The 26,374-nt window shown below is 47.7% G+C and overlaps 6 protein-coding genes across 6 annotated transcripts; 4 read left to right on the forward strand and 2 right to left on the reverse strand.

Annotated features, from left to right (window-relative positions):
* Positions 1-5,790: 5,790 nt before the first annotated feature.
* On the forward strand, positions 5,791-7,179 carry gprC (the record flags this gene model as incomplete). The annotated part of the gene is made up of 2 exons (XM_015553735.1): positions 5,791-6,381; positions 6,436-7,179. 2 exons carry the CDS (start codon positions 5,791-5,793, stop codon positions 7,177-7,179), a joined length of 1,335 nt encoding a protein of 444 aa, XP_015404574.1.
* A 2,506-nt stretch (positions 7,180-9,685) lies between these two features.
* ANOM_008480 (protein kinase domain protein) lies at positions 9,686-11,233 on the forward strand (the record flags this gene model as incomplete). The annotated part of the gene is made up of 4 exons (XM_015553736.1): positions 9,686-9,933; positions 9,996-10,333; positions 10,393-10,712; positions 10,763-11,233. The coding sequence occupies 4 exons, from the start codon at positions 9,686-9,688 to the stop codon at positions 11,231-11,233; spliced, it is 1,377 nt and encodes a 458-aa protein (XP_015404573.1).
* A 1,262-nt stretch (positions 11,234-12,495) lies between these two features.
* On the forward strand, positions 12,496-17,031 carry ANOM_008481 (transcription factor domain-containing protein; the record flags this gene model as incomplete). The annotated part of the gene is made up of 11 exons (XM_015553737.1): positions 12,496-12,546; positions 12,618-13,145; positions 13,199-13,878; positions 14,867-14,979; positions 15,049-15,235; positions 15,285-15,825; positions 15,877-15,915; positions 15,966-16,016; positions 16,077-16,336; positions 16,385-16,944; positions 16,991-17,031. 11 exons carry the CDS (start codon positions 12,496-12,498, stop codon positions 17,029-17,031), a joined length of 3,051 nt encoding a protein of 1,016 aa, XP_015404572.1.
* A 2,058-nt stretch (positions 17,032-19,089) lies between these two features.
* Positions 19,090-19,790, forward strand: ANOM_008482 (C40 family peptidase; the record flags this gene model as incomplete). The annotated part of the gene is made up of 3 exons (XM_015553738.1): positions 19,090-19,409; positions 19,516-19,617; positions 19,676-19,790. 3 exons carry the CDS (start codon positions 19,090-19,092, stop codon positions 19,788-19,790), a joined length of 537 nt encoding a protein of 178 aa, XP_015404571.1.
* Positions 19,791-20,982: 1,192 nt separating this feature from the next.
* ANOM_008483 (uncharacterized protein) lies at positions 20,983-21,520 on the reverse strand (the record flags this gene model as incomplete). The annotated part of the gene is made up of 2 exons (XM_015553739.1): positions 20,983-21,002; positions 21,064-21,520. The coding sequence occupies 2 exons, from the start codon at positions 21,518-21,520 to the stop codon at positions 20,983-20,985; spliced, it is 477 nt and encodes a 158-aa protein (XP_015404570.1).
* A 2,222-nt stretch (positions 21,521-23,742) lies between these two features.
* On the reverse strand, positions 23,743-25,530 carry ANOM_008484 (putative C6 transcription factor; the record flags this gene model as incomplete). The annotated part of the gene is made up of 5 exons (XM_015553740.1): positions 23,743-24,148; positions 24,204-24,385; positions 24,437-24,480; positions 24,544-25,198; positions 25,252-25,530. 5 exons carry the CDS (start codon positions 25,528-25,530, stop codon positions 23,743-23,745), a joined length of 1,566 nt encoding a protein of 521 aa, XP_015404569.1.
* Between the last annotated feature and the right edge of the window lie 844 nt (positions 25,531-26,374).

Consider the following 26,374-nt stretch of genomic DNA (forward strand, 5'->3'; position numbering starts at 1 on the left):
TTTTCTTTTGTTCCTTCTCATGTGCCCTCCGTATAATGTACTCCATACTCCGTATTTGATCTTCTGGGCACTAGGAGTGGATAGTGCCAAGATGGGGTGAGTCCTTTTTCTTTCTTACGTGTCTGTCGTTGTTGGATGAGTCCGGGTTGTGATTGGTAGGCTGGGCAGGCATAAGGTAGTATTCTGGAGGCAGGAAGGAAAATAGTTTCTTGGGGGAAGACGGTCTAGCAGGTCCATGGCGTAAGGCTAAACTGTTTATTGCCTAAATTAGGAGAGGCGTGTTTGAGGCTCTTCTGGGGTATAATATATCTAGCTTTGATCTATTGGAGTTATTTTCAGGGTTGCATTTGGCATAAGAATTAAGGGATGGTTCTTGTTTTTGTTAGTCATCTTTATGCGTCCTATGCAGCTTAGGGGGTTGGCATGTGAGATGTGTTTTGTCGGCCATCTTGGTACCTTGCTTTGGCATGTCACAGCTCTGGATCTTTATTTATTCTTTTTTTTTTTTCCGTGTTCGCTACCTGATCTTGTACATTCCGCTACGGTATCTACCGTCTGGAACCATGGCTCGGGGACAGGAACCATGAAGGTTTTCATAGCAGAGAAGCTGAAAATTTTGCAAGTGCCGCACGCTAGAGCTGGGTTTCCACCCGTTTCCGTCATTATATTCGATATCTTAGGAAGCTTGTCTTTCACCACGGCTTCGAGTCCCAATATTGAGAGCTGCACAGCTTCTGGTCGTCCGACGCAATCTTGGGCTCTGATCTGGTAGAATCTCGGTCGGGAAAGTTCCGAGAAGTTGAGATGGTGAGATAGGGGGTGCGAGATCTGGAAGCTTATCTCATTGTGCGAGTGGGCTGTTGTGTGCGAACCATTGAACCACAAAGTAGGGAATTCTTCCCACTGTGGAGATCTATACTCGAATTTTGTCAACCCAATCAGAATCAATGAAAACCAATACACAGTACGTAGAGCCTATTATCCCCCGGATACAGCAGTGGATATGGAAGTGCACGTGCAATGCATCGAGGGGGATCTCGGAAGGATGAGAAGGATGTCCGATGAATCTGTTCATAATATCAAAGGAATATGATGAATCAGTAGGGAAGTATCCCTGTGCTGATCAGACGCTACAGAGTGGGCTTTTAGTGGACGTTCGCATGAAACCGTCACCGTACGTCTGACCCGAAGCAGGCCAACTTGCGGCCGCAGGCTTTTGTTTACCGCGGGTCAAACTGTATTGCACCCATGGGAAGGCTCTCAACCAGGCACACAAGCATGCGCAATGCAAATGAAGGCCACGGCTCGTGAGTGGAGATCGGCAGAGGACTTTCTTTTCCCATGGCTATGGGCTGACGACATGACACATATGGAGTACACACATGCTTTGTGCCAATCATTTGGAACCTCTTCCGGTGGATTTCTCTGGAATGGATACCGAGAATTCGGAACTGGAAGAGATCGAGGGGGAAAATTGAGGTACGCCAAGACTAACTGGATCCATGGGAAGACCAACGCCAGATGCTCAGGGGCTGAGCTAAAGGGAACTAGAAGCGCAATAATTCCCTCAACTTCCAAGGTATGTCGGTGCACTCCCGATGATACTACGTCAAGACTTGGCATATTTGACTTGACAGTTTTTATTTATCTTTTTTTGGTGAATTGCTTGAGTGTTTGCCCGTCGATATATGAGGAACAACGGTTGCTGAGACGATAACGCTGCATGTCGGCAGGGCCGATGCAGTTTTGACTCCCTGATGGGACGACCGGTTCCTTGCCGGTGGGCTCTGACTAATATCTGCTATCATCGGGATAGCCGACCTAATTTCCCAATGCAAAGCTGCCGAATTGCCGGATCGACAAGATATCAAAATGAAAGAGCGAAAACCATTAACCACACCGACACGGGCGGGATGGTCAACCAACGACTCGATGTGGTCCTCTATGAAGATCATCATGTACTCAGAAAGCATGTACCTGGGCCGTTCTTGAACTAGATGCCAGTGCGCTGACAGGACATTGAATCATTATTGCACGGGCTCGCTCAAGCCATACCATGGGCTGGAGATGTTTTGGTTTCCATTGAAGACCTCGCGCTCCAACGCAGCGCCCGTAGCTCCATCTGCTTACTATCGCCGCCTTCACCTTCCTACAGCTCAATAAGGTTGTGCACTGAGCGTTTTGTTCATGTCCCACTCATGTAGAACAGAGTTTAGGATAATATTATGAAAATCTCGCAAAGATGATCATACTCATCACATACGTGGTATGCGAATGTACCCATTCGCAGCTCAAATCCTTTGCATATGACGATGGCAAAATGCATACCTTGGAGGGCAAGGTTGGCTCAGAGCTCTACACCGTCGTAGTGTAGATCATGATCTACACATCCATAGAACGATCCCTTTGGAGCCGTGGTGTCCAGTTGGAGAAACAAGTACTAGGACATACAGTCTCATTTCTTATATATTCATGGGAAGCCTATACTGAATTGAATGAGATCGGCAGCAAGTGAACTGAAAAAGGCAAAGCTGATCAGGCTTGGTGTAAGCCACTCCCAAAGCTGAAGAATTCTCCAAAAGCTAGTCGATCGATGGTAATTGAAGTTCCAGAAGCAAGAATTTAGGTTCATTCCAAAGACCTATAAGATTTAGCTCTGAAAAAACAAACCCTATTGTCAGCCCGCGGGACCGCGGGACCACGATGGTGGACAGCAGGCAACTATTGCCGGTGATCTATCATGAGAATTTCAACCGGCACCCAGGGCATTTTACTGTGTATAACGTACCCTTTGCGTGCCACCGGATCTCGGCGAAACAATGACAAAGTACCGAGGCACATGCTAGTTATCCACCAAACACGCACGATCTACGCGCTATCGGTTGGCTAGTATGTATAAGGAGTTGCTCTGCTTTATGAGTCCTATGATGAGCTGCATGTAGCCATGTGGCAGCCATGGCTTCCCAGTTGAGGATCACGGTCCTCTGGAAGTGTCCAATCTTTGAAGGGGGCTGGGCTTTGACACCCGGTGGAGGACGGTTTAGGTTTTGTAGGAGCACTTGTCCGCAGCAGGAAACACATTAGCCAAAGTCAAATCAAATGAAGGTCGGGAGAATTAGTAATAATGATTAAATGACTCCGCTAATCGCCCCATATCTCACTCGAAAATACCTATCATAGGGAGTGACGTATCCACAATAGAGACAGTGAGGCTGTACCAGACGGAAGATACTGCAGGGAGGGTATTGAGAATCAATCCCATTCGGATTCTTTTTGATCTGGTGTTCGAAGTATGCCAGTGATGATCATTTCGTGAAAAGTTATGATGGTAAAATTCAGCCCACATCGAGTTGCAGAAGTATCGGAGCAGTAGTACTACCTACTAGTAGTATGACGACGAGAACTGATGAGCCAAAGGCGAAAAGGAGAGTCACAGAGCACTAAACCCAGAAGGGAAAGTCATGATCGAACAGGATCAAAAAGACCCGAATCCGGTTTGATACTTCCGTGCTTAATCTGGAAATGGAACCGAAAAGCCTAGAAACACATTAGGCCTAGTAGGGAGTAGCGTCATGTCATGCGGCAATTGAACGGGTCAACTTCTTGTTCATGATTACCACGAGTAACAAGCAGAACTAAGCATCAACGAGCACTTGGGACTCAACTTCCACTGTGTCAATCCGTGGCAAACGTGAGGGCAGACCTTTACTTCATCCGCATCACGCTTAATTTATGAGGGGGTCTAGTTTGTCTGACTGCTCAGTTCATCCTTATGATAGAAGTTTCGAGCTATGAGCCATCACATGCAGCCTCATATTTGGGGTTTCGCTCTTCCACACTATTGTCCATTAGGGGATGGTTACAAATTAAGATTATGCCTGTTGAATTAACAGACGCCAACATGCGATCGTCTACTGCAGGGATGGGGTGTTACTATTGTATGCACTACAGTATACTAGTACAGCCAGCGTCTCGAGCGTCGCTACTTCTTCCCTGAGTACCGCCTCTAGCGGGAAGTGGGCTAGGTACACCAATCAATTACCGGGCAGTTCAGGTTCCTTGCCATCAACCACCGCTACGTACTCCCATTGTCAATCACACATTGGTACCGTTCCACTTGTGAGTATCGCAGCTCGCAACTATGGTTCCGAATATAGCCCACAAGCTTTTGACTGTCGATAAGATCTGCCCAGAAATTTTTTGGGAGGGGGTGCGCCCGCTCGGACAACACCGAGCCGCACCTAGACGGATTGCCCAACAGTTTCCTTGAGTACATACTGAAGCAAAATAAGCTTACACTTGGGACGGAGAGAGAGAATGTTAACTCCGTATTTCATTTTTCTCTCTCCCTTTTCAGTTTTTCATTACACAAGCACACGGAATGAATGATACTGTGTACGCCGGAGTACATGATTACAGAGCAATGCTCCATTTCTCTGTGGACCCCCGGTATTTATTACCCACAACGATCGACGTAGGCGGGGGGTCTTGAGAGTCTCGAGACGGTTGGGTTTCTGGAATGGTCTCTCCCTTCAGTCTCGGCAACTAATGCAATTTGTGTTTAGGGTTCTCCTCTCTTTTTCCACGGACAAGTCTTGTCTCCCGGTCACCAAGAAAGGAGTGAGATGCTTGACCTGGAAACTCTGCGGGGTTCCTGAGGCGGTTCATTCCTATTCTTGCTAATTTCCAGCTTTAAAGCACTAGGTATGAGCCTAATGTCCAATCCAGTGTCTGTTGGCCACAAGAGTGGTGGCAAAGTTGAACTACTCCTGTTTCGATATTTTCCGTGCAATAATAATATCCTTCTGCCTGTGGTCGGTCCAAGCCCACTTCTGCCACAATGGGCCCAATTCTACCCCTGCAGACGACGACTGTTTGGAACCTATTTGGTTCAACGGTTACCATCTGTGCCCTTGTTTTTACTCCGTACTAGGCAACCTAACCCCGTAAGGTCATGGGAAGGTTATCTATCGTCGAATTACGAGAGCCAAGGAATTCTACTACGAGCCGTTCTCAATTCCCCCGCAGCCCAAAACACATTCGTGGCCTTACTTCTCTTGGCATGGAACCCTCGTGTCTAGAGTTTTCAGGAACCACCTCCAGGGCCCAGAAGTCCATTAGGTTTTTAGTTTTCAATTACCTCTTTGATCGTCCGGAAGGGTGCCCCTGTACTGGCGTTCCAATTTCAGTCAGGAAACCTACTACTCCTTAGTCCGTCCAGTTCTGTGGAGTCCGTCCCTTTCACCAAGGAATTGTTGGTTGAGGCGGAGACAACTAAGCCCATCAGAGTTTAATAAAAGCTTTGCGCGGCCTACGGATGAGAAAAGGTGCCACTCCACACAATCCACTCGCCCAATGTCGGTAGTTTAGTTTCAATCCCCATTGTAGCAATTTAGTTTAACAATGAAAGAAAATAATAGAATTAATATTGCACTACTTTCGTCGTGGCCCTTAACCTTCTCATCCTTCCCCCTCCCCCCCCTCCCTCTTTTCTTTTCTCATGCTGATAGCTGGTCCATCATGGAATAAGGACATGGACTGCCCCTGAAGAAAGCGGATATAATAGATATATCTCCGCTCTGGACTAAATCTCCACAGGGTGCCAGCCCGACGATTTGCATCCTAGTTCTGCCAGAGCAATCAGTGTCTCCCCAGGGTGGTTTTTCATCTTCCTGTTTCTAATATCGCTTCGACAAACTTCGCCCTACCCTGGGGCACGGCCTCCGCACGTGTCGCACGAAGAATGATAACAGCGGAATCGAAAGGATTACTACGAGAGGTTAAACGACAATGAGTCTGGCTCAAGTGTTGAGTGTGCTAGCCAGTCGTGACGACGAGGGTAACTCCCTTGCACGGCGACTGGCTTATACTAATGGTGGCCCTACATTGGATATCGATCCTCTACCATCAGCCCAACGCAAGGGCCTAATTGCGGTCACCGTCATGGCCTTCCTATCCTTCATCGCGACTTTGATTCTACTCTTGTTCATCACTTATCGGCTGGTCTTCTGGCGCTCCAATTACGCACGATATATCGGTTACAATCAGTATATTGTTCTTATCTATAACCTAGTGTTGGCCGATCTGCAACAATCATTGGCATTTTTAATCTGTCTTAAATGGATCACAGACAACAGAATAGAAGCGTCTTCGGCGGCCTGCTTTCTTCAAGGATTTTGGCTGCAGATTGGGGATCCCGGCAGTGGTTTGTTCGTGCTCGCAATTGCCGTTCATACATTCCTTCTGGTAGCATTGGGTCGCAAGCTGAGCCATCGAGTCTTTGTTTGTGGCGTGGTCGGCGTATGGCTTTTTGTGGCTATCTTGGTTATTATTCCGCTCGCATCCCACGGACGATTCGTCTTCATTCCGTCAGGCGCATGGGTAAGGGCCTTCTGTTTTCCCGAGATAAAAGTCGATTGCTAAATGTAACCCCAGTGCTGGATCAGCGAAGAGTACGAGCCAATCCGTTTGTGGACTCATTATATCTGGATTTTCCTGGCCGAATTCGGAACCGTCTGTCTCTATGCCATCATGTGGTTCCAGCTACGCCGTCGGATCAAGCAATCTGCCATCCTTGGAAGCAGTCATACGGAGAGTCTCAAGCGCCTGCGACGTGTTATCGGATACATGATTATCTATCCGGTTGCGTACATTGTGCTGTCCTTGCCTCTTGCTGCAGGACGAATGGCAACAGCCCAAGGTCAAACACCAAGCATTGCCTTCTTCTGTGTTGCAGGTGCCGTTATTACGAGTTCAGGCTTAGTCGACGTCCTTCTCTACACGCTCACTCGTCGAAACCTGATTTTGGAGTCCGAGCCAAGTCGCGATCGCAGTTACAACCGCTTTGCAAGCAGCAAAAACCGAAAGACTGACCATCTCACGACCATTACCGCCGCAGAAGGCAAGCATACTCGGACTGACATCAGTGTTCTGCGCACCCACCGACGCCGTGAAGACGACGACGAATTCGGCCACACTGTGCGCGAAGGATCCACTGACAATATCGTACAACCTTCCGGCATGGAACTGGCGCCTCTTGGAAAGGTGTATCAACATACCACAATTGAAATCACCCACGAGCCTGCCTACCCGGAGGCTGAAAGCAGTGACCGGTCGAGCAAAGGGTCCCTCGGAAACGGCAAAGGTCCCGAGCAGAGCGCCAGGATGTGGGGGAGATAGCCGACAGTCGACTGGTTTGCAACCCTTGCGCAGTTACTCTTACGGAAGAACGCCAACTCCTAATGTCATCGAATTAATGTCGAATGCCCTTTCCTTTCTCTTGTCTTTCTCTTCTCCTTACGCTCTCTTCACTACCATTCATATATTTTCTTGACATAATACGCTTATTAGTGATGTCCGGGCCTCCCGTTTCTGGGGCATCTTACTGTTTCTATTATTATTCATGACGCCTATATTGATATCCCAGGCCCTCAGCCCTGTGTTTATTTAGTTCTAGGGTGATTGGTCTATCCATGTCTTTCATTACAACTTCTCTTGTACATATATACTATTCCCTTCTATCTACACATGTCTTTATATTGGGAGGAGAGATGAAGTTTTGCAACCAATGACCTATTGGCCGTGACGAGCCTTCTCAAGACCTTCAAATACAATAGATACCATATCTACAATCGAACAGAATACCAAACTACTCGTATTCCAAATCACACAACCCCACTGCATAACCCCTTAGTATCAATCCAGGGATGCACACATACGGATAACTACCTCGCAAAATAAATCCTTCAGCGCCTCACCATACAACCAGACGTATATCAGCTGGAACTATTACACACTATTTCAAACGCAATGGCTTCCAAAGCAGATCAGCAACCAACGTGAGCACGGAGCTCCGGTTCGTGTTAGCATGACTGAATAAATGGACCAGTTTAACTCAGCACTTATGCCGAGTTACTGGAAGGATGGCGTTCCGCGCCGCGTCAATGCGGTGGAGAGATCTTCATGATCGTCAGACGAAGCGCGATGATCGACTGCGACATCGGCTGTCTTCGGAAGGGGTCGCGAGGGCCGATACTCGTAGTGCTTGGCTGTCTGTGGAAATTGATGTCAAAGATTTGTGGTCCTTGGGGGGGCGCTTTGACTGGTTTTTTTTTTGGCTCGTTGTTGGTAAAGGGTTGCTCACATGTTGTTCAACTTTTGTGTTCCCTGTCGGGTTGCATTCGATTACCCTTTCATTGATTTCCTAGAGGGCTTAGCTGAAGTTCGTATGGGTTTGCAGGTGGGGGAGAGCAGAGTATGAAGCTGCTTTCTCCATGATGTGTCCCACGTTTAATATCTATCTCCTAAGTAAATTTTCTTTCTACTAGGAAATCGTTCAGTACTGTATAGTATGGCTGCTTTTGGTGTATTTGATCTCTGGAGACGAAATACGTTGGTCGTACTCGGTCAGTGCAAGGATATATATAAAACTGGCGCATCTTCACATGAGGGGGAAAATTTCTTAGTCCCAGCAACATCGTATTTTATTTTTTTTACTAATCATCGATTGAATCGATAGGAGTTAAAGCTAGAACCCATCTCTATCTCCCTCTCTCTCTGCGTGTGTCTGTGTGTCTGTGTGAAATATGGGAGAAAGCGAAGCTGGAGGGTTTAGTATACCTCAGTCTGGGATCGGTGACTGAGAATTTAATCTGCTCATGCATTAAAATATAAATGCTGCTACGAATCTGTAAGTGTGATGAGTCAAATCATTCTTGTCAGTCTATCTCGAGGCTTAAACTTGGTTCCTATATCCAGGACCGGTATCGTCATTATTCTGACATTGCCTACGGCTCGCTCATATTATCGACTATGAAGGCTGCCATCTGTGTAGACAAATGGGACGATAGGTGATATAAACCTATAATCAAATCTAATGTTAATCTCAGCCATCGTATTTCGAATTACTAACTGTCACTTGGCTACGCTATACAGTATCAAGACCCCCGACTCCCCACCAATTATCTTATAAGAAGTGGTAATTGAAGATCTTCTTGGAAACACAGTGTATGTGGGCAAGATATTATTATGCACAGTGGTCTGTTTCGAGAGACCTGTAGGAGTATCCTAGAGGATCAGAGATTAAGAATATGAAGGTACTTGTCCAAGTTCGTGGAATATACTAGATCAACACCAAACAATGACGTTTACAGGTGGCCGCGATGTTAAATTTCTATTTAACTAAGTCTGACCTTTTATTAAGACTACATTGAAGTTATCACCGGGGCCAAACTGTCTGAAGCTCTATACTCGTCTTGATCGAAATACTATGGTTAGTTTGGTGGAAGTCGGACGATAGATCTTGATGAGTTAGGTGGACTACGAATCATACACTCGAGACGAATGTTAGTCCTTCCATCAAAAAAATACACGGACATATGGAATGCTCTATCCTGGTGCCTTATCGCCCTAAATTGAGGCCAGCTGCTGTTCCCCATATGAGGCTTGAACACAAGGAATCCTTCGTCGTACAGGACACACTTCCATGTGGAAAGCCACATGCATTAGCGAACGACAGAGACAATGAAAGCGTAGAGAAATCCCCATGGGATGTCGTAGGTAAGACATCTAGAGTGCCACGTGATCAAGTTCACTAACCATGCAGGGGCCTCCCTCTTGATCCTGTTCTTCTTTGACACCCATTGATATCACATTCTCCCGTCGGCTTACGGCGAATACCTTCGTAATGAATACTATACGACCGTCCGTTCCCCGTTTGTCTGCCTTGCTTCGCAAGAAACCGTTTCCCATGCCTTCTCCCGGGCCACCTTTACCGCCTGGCATACTTGTTGATGAAGAGATCTCGCCAGTATACAATTCCAAGTACTTCTACCCAGCGAAGCCCGGAGAGGTACTCGCCAGTCGTTACCAAACCCTGGTCAAGGTCGGTTGGGGAGTGTCTTCGACAGTATGGCTCGCGCGCGATCTGCAAGGGTAGTAACCTTCAGTAATTTCTGTTCAATTCGAAGCTCTCTCTGTACCTAATAAAGATACAGACATGTCCAAGAGCCAGAAAACGTGGTGGCATTGAAAATCGCCAATAGCAATACGAATTCCGCTTGTCACGAGCGCGAGATTGAAGAGCACATTTCCACAGCGGACCCATCACACCGCGGTCGCTCACTTATCCGAAGATCAGTCGACATCTTTGAAGTGAAAGGCCCAGAATGTTCTCATTTGTGTCTTGTGTATCCGCCTATGAGAGAGCCATTGTCGACGTATCAACGGCGCTTTGACAATGGAAATATGCCACTGCCCCTCATTAAAGCATACATTCGTGCTCTTCTTACAGGGCTTGATTATCTTCACAAAGAATGCAGGATAGTTCATACGGGTAAGTTCATCTTCGGCATTGCTTCCCGTTGGTGGTACTGAGCCTAGGCGGTTACCTAGATCTGAAGCTTGAAAACATCATGGTCCCATTCGAGGATCCAACTGTGCTTGCTGATTTCATGGATTCTCAGCTTGAAAGACCGATAGCTTTCAAGATTGATTCGACGGGACGACCAGTGTATGAGTCCCGGAATGACTTCGGGCCACTTAAAAGCCTGAGAAGTATACCACAGCTTGTTGACTTCGGCTTGGCAACCAGACTCGAGGAAGATGATGACTGGGGCGTCTGGCCTATTCAGCCAGATCACTATCGGGCACCAGAGGTGATACTGGGTAATGGATGGCGAATGCCTGCGGATATTTGGAATCTTGGTGTCCTGGTACGTCCCGTTGTTCTCCAAAGTTGTTGCGTCCACTGATGCCAGATCAGCTATGGGATATGATCGAAGGCAAAGAGTTATTTCGGCATATACATGACAAACAAGGTCGCTACGATGCTAAACTACACATCGCCGAAATCATAGCCTTACTCGGTCCACCCCCTCCAGAGATCATACAAAGATATCAATCCATGCGAGAATACTCTTGGCCGCAGCCTGTCAGACGAGAAGACGACAAAGTATGCGGGACCGCGGAGGAATACTTTTGTGGGCCATTCTTTGACAATAATGGTATTACTGGGTTTCCTATCTCGAACGAAATATTCTCAGACTCACGAAACATCTTAGGTCGCTTTCTCTACGAAGACCTGATCCCCGACCGGGAACTAGGCGGCACAGTTTCATCCTTGAGGGAGAGGAGAGGGAAGCGTTTCTGGATCTCGCCAAGGGAATGCTTGTCTGGCATCCAGATATGCGAAAAAAGGCAGGCGAACTGGCGGAGCATCCTTTTCTTCAACTAAAGCAAACAAGTGCCTGATTTCTGCGGGCGTTTGATAGCAGGATGACTCGAAATCGTGGTTGATCCCAGTTTAACGGTGCCATCAGATGCCCGGTTGAAGCGTTGACGTAGTTGTCTTTCTGAATGGCATATAATAGATCTGAGAAACACCCCCCGGTGAGTTGACGGTCAAAGACGACGTGTTTGACTTGATCCTTATCATTGTGTTGTAATGTGGGGAGAGTTAGTTATATTAGCAGAATGGTATACAGTGGTATAGTGGTACAGTGGTACAGTTGGTGTTACACTTGGGGTTTCAGTCCAAGTTCAGTCCCTAATTAATCGACAACCCCTTCCCTAATGACAAGTTCGTGGAAAGATCACCATTGATCTAGGATATCAGCTCGCTGTCGGAAAGACGTCCGTAATTTGACCAACAGGTTCAAGAGGAGAGGGCGATCTTGCTAGGAGAAGATAGAGAAGTGGCACGGAACAGGATTTGCTCTTGAAGAGCTGCAATAACTGAAGCCATGCATTTGAGTTTTCGCCTTCCTCATGTAGACCGAAACGTCGAAGTTCCAAACACTAGATAAGTGTTCTGAGTCAGTTCTGTTGATTCAAGCGCAGCAAGTCTCTGGGCATCAAGAATAAGAATATGTCTCAACTTTCTCCCAGTAATACTCCACTTTGCAAGCTTGGGTATCTAGCTGGAGAGCAAACGATCAAATAATCTGGATCAATCCGGTTTTCAGCTACGAAACTCGCAAAATCGCTGCCAGAAGCTGTAGAGGCCGCATACCGCGATGCCAAGCAACATGTTTAGACTTGTCCTGACTAGGCCAGTAACCGGCAGGTTATCTGTACGGAGTACGCGCAGAGTACACCCGAAGCACAACTGCCGTTGCTCGCTTACCGACTAAATCGGTGCTCGGCTGAAACCAAAGTATCTCCACATCTCCCGCTCGCGACAATAAATGCGACATCCGCTTAGTCAAGCTAACATAGCATAATTAAATTACTTGGCGTGCTGAGGGGTACACGGCTTATATCAAGACATCAACCCCCAGTGCTGGATGATACGAGTTAAATTGATTGACCAGGGCGGGTGAAGCGTTTCTCCTGAAGACGGATGGTAATCATATATAGTTGCCACGATTGTTGTCATTCGTGTTACTGTCTGAAAGATAAGGCCATTGATCGAGAGAGCAGACACCTTGATACGTGCTTGTGGATTGTAGAATGACAAATTGCATAGCAAATTGCCAACTCCTTCAGTTTAACAAGATGGAGTGGCAGATATATTTGGGCATTGCGTTTACACTGTGGATCGTCCAGGTAATACTTTTTTTGTTGTCTGCGCTTACTCCTGAGCGCCCATTCAATACTTCGGTGACTCACCATATTAGGTTCTCTATTCAGCTGTCTCGTCTCCTCTGAGGCGCGTCCCCGGTCCATTGTACACATCTCTGACCAGGTTACCTCTGAAGTTCGCAAGTCTCACTGGGAATCGCATTTATTTTGTGCACGAATTGCATCGGAAATATGGCCCAATTGTCCGCGTTGCCCCGGACGAGGTTGACATATCTTCACTTGCCGAATTCAGGGAAATTCATCGCGCCGGAACTCCATTTTTGAAGTCAAAATGGTACGAAAAGTTTGTTCCTTCGAAAAGATCCGGAGTCTTTACAATGAGAGACCCTAAAGAACATGCTGCGCGGAGAAAACTGTTCGCACGTCCATTTTCGAAATCAGAGCTGCGCCGAACCTGGGAGCCAGCTGTCAAAGAGAAAGTCCAATTGGCAGTCTCTCAGATCCGGCTGGAGTTAAAGACAGACGGGAAATCCGACTTGCTCAAATGGTGGACGTTCCTTGCCACCGATGTGAGCGGTCATTTGATGTTCGGCGAGTCATTTGACATGCTTCGGGTTGGGAAAGTACGTCGCAGACCACCTACACGTAATGCATTGGCGTTTTACTAATGTTTCAGAAAAACCAATATATCCATGTGTTGGAGTCCACCATGATGGGCTCTGGAATCGGGGCGGAGCTTCCGTTACTGGCGTGGCTCGGTCGTCACATTCCTCTTTCATCGTTTCGGAACATGTTCCGAGCAACCGACTACCTTTTCCAGTACGGACAGCGGGCGATAACAAATAGCCGGACGACTAGTAATGCCAGTCGTAACATCTTTGCAGGCATGTTGCATGAGTCAGAGAAGGGCGACGGCATTATTACCGATGAAGAGGTGGTGTTGGAGGCTGGGAATCTCATCGTGGCCGGCTCAGATACTACCGCAATCACTCTGACATACCTCGTCTGGGCAGTACTCTCGCAGCCGAACCTGCAACGCGAACTAGAGCAAGAAGTCAATAGTCTTAGCGCCGATTTCAATGACGCTGCGTTGGAGGAGTTACCGCTGCTTAATGCAGTCATCATGGAAGCATTGAGGCTATACGGGGCAGCCCCGGGGGCGTTACCTCGAGAGACACCTGCGGGTGGAGCGACGTTCTGTGGCTACTTCATCCCCCAAGGAATGACCGTGAGCACCCAGGCCTATTCAATCCACCGGGACAGGGATGTTTATCCAGATCCCGAAAGGTTTGATGTCAGCCGCTGGCTCGCAACGGAGACGAGCGCTTCTGAACTTGCCAAGAAGGCCTTTTCGCCGTTTGGAGCTGGGGGTAGAATCTGTTTGGGAATCCACTTGGCTTGGATGGAACTGCGATTGGCGACGGCTCAATTCTTTCGAGAGTGTCGAGGGGTCAGATTGGCGCCAAGCGCGACATGGGAGAACATGCGGCCCGTGAATTACTTTTTAATTTCACCGAGAGGGCATCAGTGCGAGATTCAGGGGAACTAACTGGGAGGTGTCACGTCAGCACGAGATGGCCAAATTCTTGTTTTCTTTTGTTAGTTCCCGTCTCTGTCCAAGGCGTAGAAGCACGCATGTATTTATTACCTTGTAATAACCTGTCATGCCTTGAAAAAGTCAAAGTTTAAAATGAATTGAGGAGGGCAAAGAAAACCCAAAAAAAGCGAACAAACAAAAGAAGCAAACACCCCAAGCAGCTCGTGACTCCACCTTGAGAACAGGAAAAGTTATCTCCCCGATCTGCAAGATCCAATCCCTCACTCTTCTCGCGCTCGGCTGATGCCGGATCATCCAAGCCATACCCGTTGCCAAGACCCATTCTATTAAAGCTCCACCATATGGACCACTTGATTGTATGGTTGATTGACATCAAGTCGGGATTCGCTTGCGCTGTTCGGGATTTGCATTTTTTCTCACGGCCGATACAAAACCTAACCATGCCATGAGCAAACCCCTCTATTTGTGCAGGACGATGTACGATCCTTGCTTTTTTCGACTTCGCTCCATATTGACCGGGATTTGAGATATGACCGCCGATCTCGAACATACGCGTTCTATTTGCCAGAAGTCCAGCCGTCCTCCTGTCAAACTAGCCTGTCTTTCTTGGTGCGTCCCTGGCATATATGAAGTGGATGATTAACTGAATGAGTTCTCGCCCCGAGGCAGTCGTGCGTTGCGCATACGTTGTGATGGCCAGACCGCTTGCTCCAACTGCGTCGCGAAAGGAAGATCTTGCTCTTATGTGCCCAGTCGACGAGGCGGACCACGTTCTTGTTCCAATAGGAAGCATAAAGCTGCTGCCGTTCGTCACGAAACAGTAACATCTGTTGTGGAGGGGGAAAGCCGCCTACCGAAGGCCTCGAGCAAGACGGGGATGTCGCCTCTCTCGGGAGATGGTAAGTCGCTCTTGATCAGTTCTTTGGATGCTCTTAATAAGAGTCAAGGATCTAATACGTTGTATTTAGAATGGGTCTACCAACTGGGAGGCTTATGTGGCCCAGGGGCAGGCCTGCGCAGCGTGGAGATGCCCTTCGCGGAAATCGATTCTATATTTGACTCCATCTTTGGTGCACATGCAGACGAAATCAATCCCGACTCCAATTTAAAGTCGGTATCCAACCCCGTACGACTCTACGGCAGTAATGAAGATATGTAAGTTTGGGTGCAGAACAGTCATCACGTGCTGTGTTGACAGAATTAGACTTGACGCTTATTACGTTTTTATCCATCCTTATTTCCCAATATTGCCCCCATCTGAACATCAGCCCGTGTCTAGCCGTCCGTTAGCTAGAGGCCCTCCAACCTTTGAGCCGACGAGTCCTCTTAGCCTGGCTATTTCAGCTATTCTGTCTCTGATACCCCATCCGAACGAAAGAAATTCCAAGACGACAGAGTATTTGAAGAGACGAAGGGAATATGCACATTGTTTTGCACAAACGGCCCTTGGCGTCATTGAAAGAGACTATGAACTGCTCAGTATGGGCCAGAATTCACAGACTGGTCCAGCTGACACTACCAAAGCCTTTGAACGAGTACCGTTTCATCCGAAGCTGGAAGTACCCCTGGAGGGCGTTGTGACATTGTCAATACTTAGTATTTATGAGTATGCACAGCGGGGGAACATTGATAATATGCTTCAACGGGCCAACCAGGCCCTTGCACTGGCCATGAGTATGTCCCTGCATGAAGCGGTAGAGGAAGAACAGTATGCAGACTCTAAACGGAGGGTTTGGTGGATGACGGTAGGTGCCTGTGATATATCCATTATCTAGTCGTTGCTGATCTTGTTCCAGTATATGATGGCATGTCAAGCAGCGGCTATTAGCGGAACGGTTCGTTTAAATGCACATTCTTCGCAGGATACATGACTAATCCATCACAGTCTCCAGCCTTTGATCTTTATGATCCATGGTTTGTAACTCCATATCCGGAAGTACGTTATTTTAACAAGCCCAAAACTGGATCACACAGATTTACTTACCAATATATATAGGGGTGGAAACTCATCGTCGAGGCCCAACAGGTCCTTGTCGAATCTGCCGGATTCGCCAATGATCTTGATAAGACGATGCTTGAAGCTGGTGACACATCATGGGTTTCCAAACGCATGAAGGAGCTTGACAGGCAAATATCTTCTCTATTATTCAGCAGTCGAGATGCTCCTCTTGTGTCTCAGATGGCTCCACAGCCTGAATCCATTGAATGCATGACATCGAAGGCCATGAGGGATTTTGCAGAGATCAAGCTACACACGTAAATACTGCCCATCCATAAAAGGTGATAACTTCGCTAATAATACAGGGCGCGGATCAAACTGCATCGAATGTGCGCTTTTCAAGATATTCTATCTGGCTCTATACGACACCCAGAGGTATCCATACCTACGGACAGTAATTCTCGGATGGATATGCCGTTAGAAATGAGCAGCGACTCTAGCCTGGTTGAAGACTTATCGCTGATGTCCCAGATTCATAAACTTCAGATGCCGTTTTCTAGCGAAGAGTCATCAAAGATTTGTCTGCATGCAGCACTCAACATTGTCACATTGCTCGATAACCTTCTCTATCCGAATCATACCAGCGACATCCTAGCTAATACACAATACGCCCGCGGGGGGTGTGGCAATGAACTGCCTCGAACCATGCCAACGGTGGTATGCTGCGGAGTGCAGTCCAGCTATGCAATGCTGATGCTGGGTCTCAAAGCGCGGGCTATCCAACACACCGCGCCTGACGACATCAATGCTCTGGATACCACCTCTTTATCCGACTTCCGAAACGAGCTATATCACAACTTACGGCTGATCGTCAAGTTCTTAGAGAATTACTCTATTGCATTCGAAGCCATACAGGGGATAAGTGGTATGTCATTATCGCTCCTGCCAAGGCACCGGCTAACTTGCAGCAGATAAATTAAATCAGGCCATAGACCGAGAGTTCTTGGCGTAGAATCAGCCTCCCACTTCGGGTATCTGTGATGGAATTTTCCCCTTGATTTCCTTTTTGTTTTTTCTTCTTTATCATCAACCTTTAGCGACCTAGATGATTGAATAGTGTTATACCATAGCGATATGTGTGTGATGCACATGACTCATAGCGAATGCTGCTAGTTCAATGGCCATCTTCCTTTTTTGTCCCCGCTTCATCCAATACGCTACCACCCACCGACAGTCACGAGCACAGTAACGAACTGGCCCGGCTTCCCATTGCCTGCAACCCGCGAGTTTATGCATTGAACTGCCCCCAAAAGATTGCTGCGAGGTATCCAAATGAGTCTTTTATCTGGCGACTGGGAAGCAACCCCCGCGCAAAGGCTTAAGAGAAACGATCAATACATGCAGCTATTGGTTCCCAGAAGCCCGTCCCAAACATACTCAAATCTAGCGGGGAGCTTAAAGATGCTACCTAATTTCGCCAAGAGAAACAGCCTGAAGAATCTACGCCACATAGCGGCAAGGGGCTATCTAAGGCTGACCTTTTCATCCCTCACAAAGTAAGGAAGGTCGCTTAAGTGTATTCACCAAGATAGGACCGATAACGCAGGAGGACTGGTATGAGGGATCAACCTGCCAAATGTGGGTTCAAATCCCTTCCTGCAAGGTGTCACCAACGCATACTATGCAGTATTTCAATCCCGACGTGCAGCAACGCACTAGTATTGGCAAATGCCGGTTGTCTCTGGTCGAATGGTAGCCGAGGATATTTATGCAAGGGGGGCCTAGCTGCATACGGTTGACGAAATTGAGGGTTTTCCGCTCAACAAGCATTTTTGCCACATATGATATAGCTGGCATTCTCGGTTGCGGGAAATGGCGGGGTTCTCGTTGGGATATCCAATGGCAATATTTCTTGTAACCCAAAGGGTCCCCTTGCAGAGAGATCTGTCGATCCGGGATCTGGGACAGACCGTGGATGTGGATGTTGTCTTGGTGAACAAGTACATGATATGAGAAGGCCGAACAGTAAGTACGAATTGAGTGGAATACCTGCGAGCTTGATATTTGATGTATACTGAAGGGGTATTGGGATGTAAATACAGATACTTCCTCAAAGAGGTTTACAATACCATACACCCATGCAAAGTAAAAGCTAATATAAGCCAATGATATCTAGTCCTCGACGCTCAACCGACGACAACCGAATCGCCAAATTGCCAACGAACCGGATATGGAATACGTCGCGCGATGGGGCTGATCAGGATGTGAGAGTAATTTTTAATTTATCGGTTTGAGAAGTGATACTCATAGTATATATTCCGTGCTGAATAAAGATGTAATTAAAGCGAATTTCTCCAACCGTCCGGGAATATATATCGTGCATGTTGAGCATGAACTCCAACTTAATTTAATGCTACCTTCACATTGTCACTCACCCTACAAAGTAGTGATATCAACCAATCAACAGCAAAGAGTGTGACATCCATCGCAATATAAAAAGTGAAAAAGAGTGACTTGGGGTCTAATTATACTCAGTCGTTTTATCTCAAGCAACGATCAACCTAATTGATGTAAATCTTGCCTGTTACGATAGATCTTCTGAAGTCTGCATGGTGATGTGCATTCTTGGCCCTCCACTTCTCGTGTTCATCACTCCCTTCATCTAACATCGATGAGGTTGTTATTTCGTACACTCTTTCCATTTATTTTAAAACAATTGATCGGTAGATGTCCTGACATATGGATCGTATCAGGATATGCGTATATTCCGGTTTTCAGCACTACAGGTCCTTGGTTATTGTCACTGACGAAGAACGAACCCAGATGCAATCAGATATGATCATCGCCCAAAGCTCGTATTCTGTCTCGAGGCAGATCCATTGCAGATCTGATAACCAACACGACGTTACAATGGACGAAGCAGGGATATAAAAATAGATACGATAAATACGCTTCACATGAACAACGTGGGATATATAGATCCCGTAATCTCATCCTTCTCTCAACTTATGCAATATCACAACTCTACCCAGACATCCCAACCAGACCATCAAGAAAACGAACCACCAAAATGAAGCTCATCCTTGCCACCCTCCTAACAACCCTAACGGCAGCAAACGCCCTAACCCCCACCACCGCAAACAGCACCACCGGCCAGAAGATCCTCAGCAAAGCCCTGACAGCAGCAGGAACGCCCTACGCCTGGGGCGGCGGATCCTGTGAGGGTCCCTCGCACGATCAACCGCCCTACCAGTACGGCGATATCGGGTATGACTGCTCGGGACTCGTGTGTTGGGCTGTGTGTCAGGTCACAGGTCGGGATTTGTTCTCGGAGGGTCTGCGTGTGACATCTGATATGTATTGTGCTAAGGAGAAGGAATTGAAGTATAAGTATGTTGTTTTCTTTTCTTTTCGTTTCTTTTCTTTTTGTTTCTTCACCCAGGGTTGCGTGGCATAATATGAGTCTTGGACTAGGCTAATGGAGTTTATTGTTTAGGAAATATCCATATGAGCAGCGCAGAGCAGGCGATGCTGTTTTCTTCGGCGGGGAGTGTGATTGTGCTGACAGGGAGAGTATCCACCATGTTGGGTTGATGATGTACGTTTTTCTTCTTCGTTTCCCTCTGAGGATATAAGGCGATTGCTAATCGTGATAGGGACTCGGGTGATCGGATGTGGAATGCTCCCAATGACCGCGTGAATAAGGTCCAGGAGAACAGCATCGCCAAATTCGGAGAGAAGCCTTGTCCCTATGTTGTACGGTTTGCTTGATGGGGTTATTGTAGGCCTCGGAAGTATGATGTGGGGTGAGCTAAGTGAGTGGGTAGAAGGGTCTATGCCATTGTGTGTAGTTGATCTAAGACAATGCGTGGTTTATGATGACGTGGATGGTAGTAGTATGCACGTAGTCTCACTGTCAAGAGTGGTATTGGTTGCCCAGAGATTGTCGGCTGCTTTTAGAATATCTGATACGCTTTCAGCACAAGATAAGTCGACGGTGTAGTCGAGCAACCCTAGATATTTAACGTCATATCTTCGCCCCTGCGATAGTGCATATGCGAGTAGCCACGGCGGCCTGCTAAACAGCTTAGCCTTTAGTTTGCTCCACAACACATCGGGAAAATAGAATCGTTCCTCAAGGCAGATATTTCTAGTGAGGTTGCAGGATGCCAGCTCATTCTGGTTTATGCTTTTCTGAACTCCATTCTGGAAGTGATGGTCCCTAGCCATACATCAGAATGACTCTCATACCAAAAAGTTCTCTCTCAGCAGACGTAAGCCTGGTGGCGACTGCTTCCAAGTTGACTACTTAGAGCTGTCCACACCGCGGCTATTTATATCTCGACGCCGAACGGCAATAAACTCCGAATTACTGAGTATATATCGGTATTGAGCGTTATGCTGGCCCATATAGAAATGGACATGAGCCAAAACCTGCTTGTATTATTTTTGGTGTATCATATTTTGAGAATACCGGATTGTAGAATGCCGTTTCCGAGATACTGTCAGATCTCCAGGGGCTCGGTTCACTCTTTGTCACATTTCCATAAGAGCAGCACCCGGCTGGCACTGGCTGAGTATACCCGCTGAGCTTCTTTCCTCGAATGTAACCTCTGAGAGTTGTCAGGGCAAAAGCCAGGCACCAGCTGTGGAAACCAAGCCGAGGTGCGTATCAAAGACGAGGCGAAAGAAGTTCCACACAATGAAGATGGAAAAAGTGATACACTGAAGGGATAGCTACTCGGAGTTATCACTGTTCTACTTGGTTCTACGGGGGCAACGAAAAGCGGCGCTGACTGATAACTGAAATGGAACAAAAACACCAAGACTTGACATAGGATTTCTGGCACTAGATTCATTCTAGGAAGACTTGGTTCCCAAGAGCCCAAACCATTGGCCCTGATACCGTCCTTCACAACAGGCTATGCATATAATTTCGAATAAGGATGATCCATTTCTTGATTTAGATTTGAGCATTACTATCTAAAGGGAAAGTCTATATTAGCATATAAATAGCGTTAAGACCAAAGGCGAGGATACTTACCTCGAATTGCTTCCAATTCAAAGTAGATGGTATCAACAGCGTTGCCAGTCAGCTCCAGGCCCAGGTCGTCTGTCCGGGACACGTAAAGCCCAGATGCAATGTCTTGAAAGGTAAAAATAGGTTGTGTCTGATCGACCCTAGCGAGCCGATAGGGTTGTCTCAATCCATCAAGCTCTAGCGTGCATCTTTTGTCCAGCTCGCATACGAGAGTCTTGCTGGAATCTAAAGGTGTGATGACAGCTTCATCATCAGCAAAGCCCTCAGTGTCAAACTTCCAGCCCAGCGTCGCAGAGTCGGTCGTTTTGCTAAATCTCACAGATGTTGCATCCTCAATATCGTGGTGTAAATAAAGTGTGTCGCCGCCGACAGCTTGCTTGATTTTATCACGAAATACCAGGCCGTGAGCCGGGTTACAGAGAGCGGCAAGAAGTCCAACCAAAAGAGATGATGGCAGCATAATGTCTGATGTAGGTGTAGGAGAGAAGAATTTCGATGTATAAAGATTTGAGGCAAGTGAAATATGGGCAGAAGAACCGGGGAGGAATGGAGGTATTTATTGTCCAACTAGCCACTGTCCCAGAGGTTTTGGATCTTAATAGCCATGTAGATGTAAGAGAAAGACCCAATAAATTTGGTACTAAGGTTTAATAGTTCAAGATCTGCAGCTGTTAGAAACTTGGCAACCGAGCACCTTGTTAATCACTAGTTTGCCGATAGGCGAGAACTGGATGCAGTGCAAAATCGCTATTTGAGTATCTACCCATCTTTTGACAAGGGTATACCTTGAAGTTGAGCATTGTGAAGGCACGCTCTCTGATTTGAGTGATGTAGCTTGTTTAGGTGTTGTAGGCTGATGTTTCTGGGAATCGAGCTCCATGGAGATCCTACCACTAGTAAGCCGCTACCCAAGGTTCAGAGATGAAGCTGGAGGACCGCAGTCGGGTGCCTTTAGATCGGGTGTGGAACTGCCAGAACCACTATGGCAAAGGCGGTCCTATCATATTTTGTATACAGCTGGCAAAATTCGCAGAAGGAAACGATATACAGACCTTCCCATAGAGATCAGCACGATCCTTTCCTCTGTAAGTATGCTTTCCCTCCTCCGTGGGTCCCTATTGGATAGATTGGGTCAAAAGTCAAGAAGCTCGGGAAAGATCGACAGATCCACTGGGGTCTTGGCTGGTTCGCAACTCCATGTCTGCAGTAGCAAGTTTATCGGCTCTGTGGAGTGGGTTGGTACACAGCTGAAATGCCAGGAATTGGGATCAGCATTACTATCCACATTTCAGGTCATCTGAAAAGGTAAGAAGCGTATCCATCAAGTATATACTATAGCTATACTGGAGAAGGGTATACGAAGCATATGTATTTATATGTATATATAACTGTGGCAGCCCACGTATTACATGAGGGATTAGGTACTGAATGATGCGCTGTGCTTCAGGAGAAGGCCTGGGTGGTACTGGGGTATATACACGTAGAAGTATATGTTGTTTCAAGAGACGCCAAATCGCTCTGGGCGAGTATCATCGGGGACACTTTCATGACTCTTTAGGCTGCCGCCCCTGAGATGATTGTTGAACTGTGTCTAAGAACTCCGTCCGAGGTAGGGGCAGGACCAGGCTCCAAACAGTGTACCTGCGAGATACAGAAGAGCAGGGTGAGACTTATTGAAAGATGGCGAGAGACAAAGCATGGAGATGTTTACAGATTGCCAAATGAATGCAGTACCATCACGTGTTTGATCGATTTCCATGGAATAAAGTTAGCCTGTCGAGGCAACTCTCATATCAGTATCCCCGTCCAGTAGGGACCAGCTCAGGTGGGTCTTCAGGACTAATTTGACATGGGGGTGTTATCTTGAGGTATTATTTGGACGTTTTACGTAGAGCGGCGACCAAGGCATTGGCTCGTATGGGGTTTGTACCCACTAATGGCTACTGTATTATTCGATATCGCAACATTTGGTGGCGATGCGGCTCTGCAGAGCGTTTCATGTTTCCTTGCCTTTGCTCTGGCGTATTCTTTCTTTGGGGTATGTCTCTGATACGGGCTGTGAATTCTATGAATTACTGAGTTCCAAGTTGCCACAATAATGTCTAACTCTCTTCTGGTATCCATGAGCTTTCTGCTTCTATGAGACAAAAGTATGAGTATAAAAATGGTCAGGCATCGCTCACAGGCATGCAAGTCATATCAACCAAACACAATGAAGTTGAGCCACTCTCCTCTCTAGGCTCTATACCACCCACCGATATTATATCCATCTTCAATGGTTGCCAACTTTTGCCCGCGCTACTGAGTCTAGTTGGTGTTAAGTGACGCCGATGCAATATCGAATAAACGCGGCGAAGGGCGCAAGGTTCGAGACTTAGCTCAACCTCGGCCTCCTCTGAACCATTGTCGGAGAAGTGAGGATATTATTCTCTCATGTCAGACCATACGCTCAGGGCTACGGTCCGGATGGCTTCCCTATCATCCAGTGCCTCCCTTTTCGACATTTGATTGGCCTTGACAGCCTTTATGATATCTCCCACACACTAGACTTAGTATCATGGTGCCTTGCCCAGCCCGGAGATTATTTCAAAATATCCTTGGAAGGGCCCATGAGCGCGACTAGCCGTCCGTCGTGCGCGGGAAAGTCGGGCATGGAATATATCGCAGAAGAAACCGCGATATTCAGCGCAGCCCGACCTCTTGATACATGTTCACCATCTGCTGCCTCACCATCTTCGCCAACGGCCAGGACTTGCCCAGCATATTCAAGCCCCCAATGCTTAGTTGAATTCGCGTCTTGAGCGACTCGACCTTTTCAGGGGCGGACATGACCAGGCATGCTGCCGTGTGCACAATAACACACATTGCCAGGGCGCATGTAAAGAAAGGAGTCCGGGACTTGATCGTACTGGGTAAAGTGACAAGGTTGGATAACATATCCGCCGCCCGCAAGAACTTCTGCGAGTGCAGATCCAGGTCCGTAGGTGGCGGATTGTTGTTGCAGATCCGGAGCCGAGTGCACCATGTGCGAGCGTGGAAAGAAGCAAAGCGCATGCTGGAACGGGGATGGTGAAGGTATATCAATGCTCTAGTGACTTCCGTTAGCCTTTTGTTTTGGGAAAGGTATCCTGAAAGAGCCTTACAGGTAGTTGATCATCTCTGCTTGGAAGAGCATTTCATCGATATTCGAGCTGTCGAAAGAGGTGCTATCCTGAGAGGAAGGTATTTGCATGAGCGATGAGACAAGTGCAGCGTCAACTGTCTCAACGCGGGCTTCAAGATCAATATCCAGTGAACGGTTCACTTCCATGACGAGCCCGAGGTTCTGCGCAGCTCAATTCGGTAAGTGAACGAGGAGCTGCATTGGTCTAGAGACCAGCTTTGTTTGAGATCGTTCAGAGTTAGTGTATTTGGCGTGATCTGTCATGCGTCAGTTAATCTCACCCATGCTTTAGTAAGCATTATGGGGGAGTTGTACCTCACTTGCGGAGTTATAAAGCTCCTCAGCACAAGGCAGTCGCACGTCTGCCTTATAGGAATATAGACGATACGAGCTTTGATCTCGCATAGCTGCCAATAACCCGTCTACAACATATAGCTCCCAGAACGTCCTCCGCCAGCTTTCAGCAAGAACCGAACTGCCTTCAGAGTTAATGGGAGCGAAACTAGCGCGGTTCATTCCCAGCTCCAGGCTGAGATCAATAGCCAGTTGGACTTTCAAGTGCGCATTCTCCTCTTGGCCATGGGCATGCTCAATGATTGCAAGTAGCAACAGTCCCTGCACTTTGAACCCATCCCGAGTGGTATCGGATAGGACCGTGTACGCCACCCGCCGGAATTCCTCTTTGAATCTTACATCAGGGTAGTAATGTGCGCCAATGTAACGCATGATGCCTGTGAGATATGGGGGTATTCGGTGCCGAAGAGAAGAATGAAGGACCTTTCTCGGTATCAAGAAAGGATGTGACCGGTGAAAGTTTTGATAATATAGCTGCACCATTGGATCATAAGCTATCTCAGGGGTTACTGTTGCGAGCGGCTCCGGCTCGGGCCAGGCAGTTGTGGTTGTATCATCCTGGAGGCAAGGAATATCCCATACTGGGGGCGTTTCAAGTCCATGGAGAAGTGCCGGATCTGCCTGTTCTGGTCAGTACCGCCACCACTTGACAAATGACCGGATTGGAAGCTCACCTCCAAGTCTGTTGCTAGCGTGGTGGCATTCAGCCAGGTAGCAAAATCGTCTGCAGTCAACATTTGATCGTCGAAGCGCTGGGGGGATTGGTTGCTCGGTTTGGTACGCAATCCTCGCCTCGACCGTACATAATGACATTCTGCATTGGTGGACTGGCAGCGAGTACAGGCTGGCAGAAGGGCATCGCACTTTAAATGGCGGCGGCGACAGGATACACAAGCCAGGGATGAGGGCTGGCGGGATGACGGCGGCTTGGACGGGGTAGTTGGATCCTGCATTGTATGTGGTCCAGACAGACAACGACGGTCACACAAAGCGGGGGAGACAAAGGATTAAGTTGACTCTAGCTCCAGATCATCGACGGGTTCCATTGCTTGTGGTATGTATAAACATCAACTACCCTTCGCAGTCGTTCGGAAGTGGTTTACCGTACCGAACTATGTGGTTAGTGCGGTGGTCCCCATTCGTCGATCCCGAGATCCCCGAGTCGGCGACCAACCTGTTCGGCGACAAGTTCCACTTCACACTGGATCCCGTCCTTCATATAGTTGTTCGCGTTCGCTGCTCTCCCTTGCATCCAGTTAATTTGACCCTGACTCGTGTCCAGACTGCGAGATGTGCAGGAGTGAGAGTCCCCGGACGGGGAATTACGTCACCGCCGTGATCCCGCATCTCACATATACAATAGCACGGATGTCCCCGACCCAGACTCTGAAACGGATTTCATATCCTTTCGGCTTCCTTCCTCCGCAATTTGTCGGCATCTAATATGCATCTGCAAATCCTTCAACTCCCCGACCTTCTTGGCCTCGTCACATGTTCTGGATCGCGTGCTGACTCGGGCCGGATCCCGCTGTCGCAATCGGACAACCTTCGACGCCTCGAGAGCTCACGTGAGGGGGCGTTGCCGACTTGATGAAGAGTCACGACTTGGACGATCGTGGGAACGGAACTGGGGACGGGAGGCACGTGAGCCGGAACCCGACGTTGCAGAGAGGACCGAGTCCATCCGATAGCAGAGCCAGGATATTGGGCTGTCAATTCCCACCCGCAGAAAAATAACAACCCGAGGGACACACTGCAGGATGCATACATGCATGGTAAGCACTGAAGAATCACCAT

The sequence above is a fragment of the Aspergillus nomiae genome, assembly GCF_001204775.2.
Source record: "Aspergillus nomiae NRRL 13137 chromosome Unknown contig00255, whole genome shotgun sequence".
Taxonomy (NCBI): Eukaryota; Fungi; Ascomycota; class Eurotiomycetes; order Eurotiales; family Aspergillaceae; genus Aspergillus; species Aspergillus nomiae.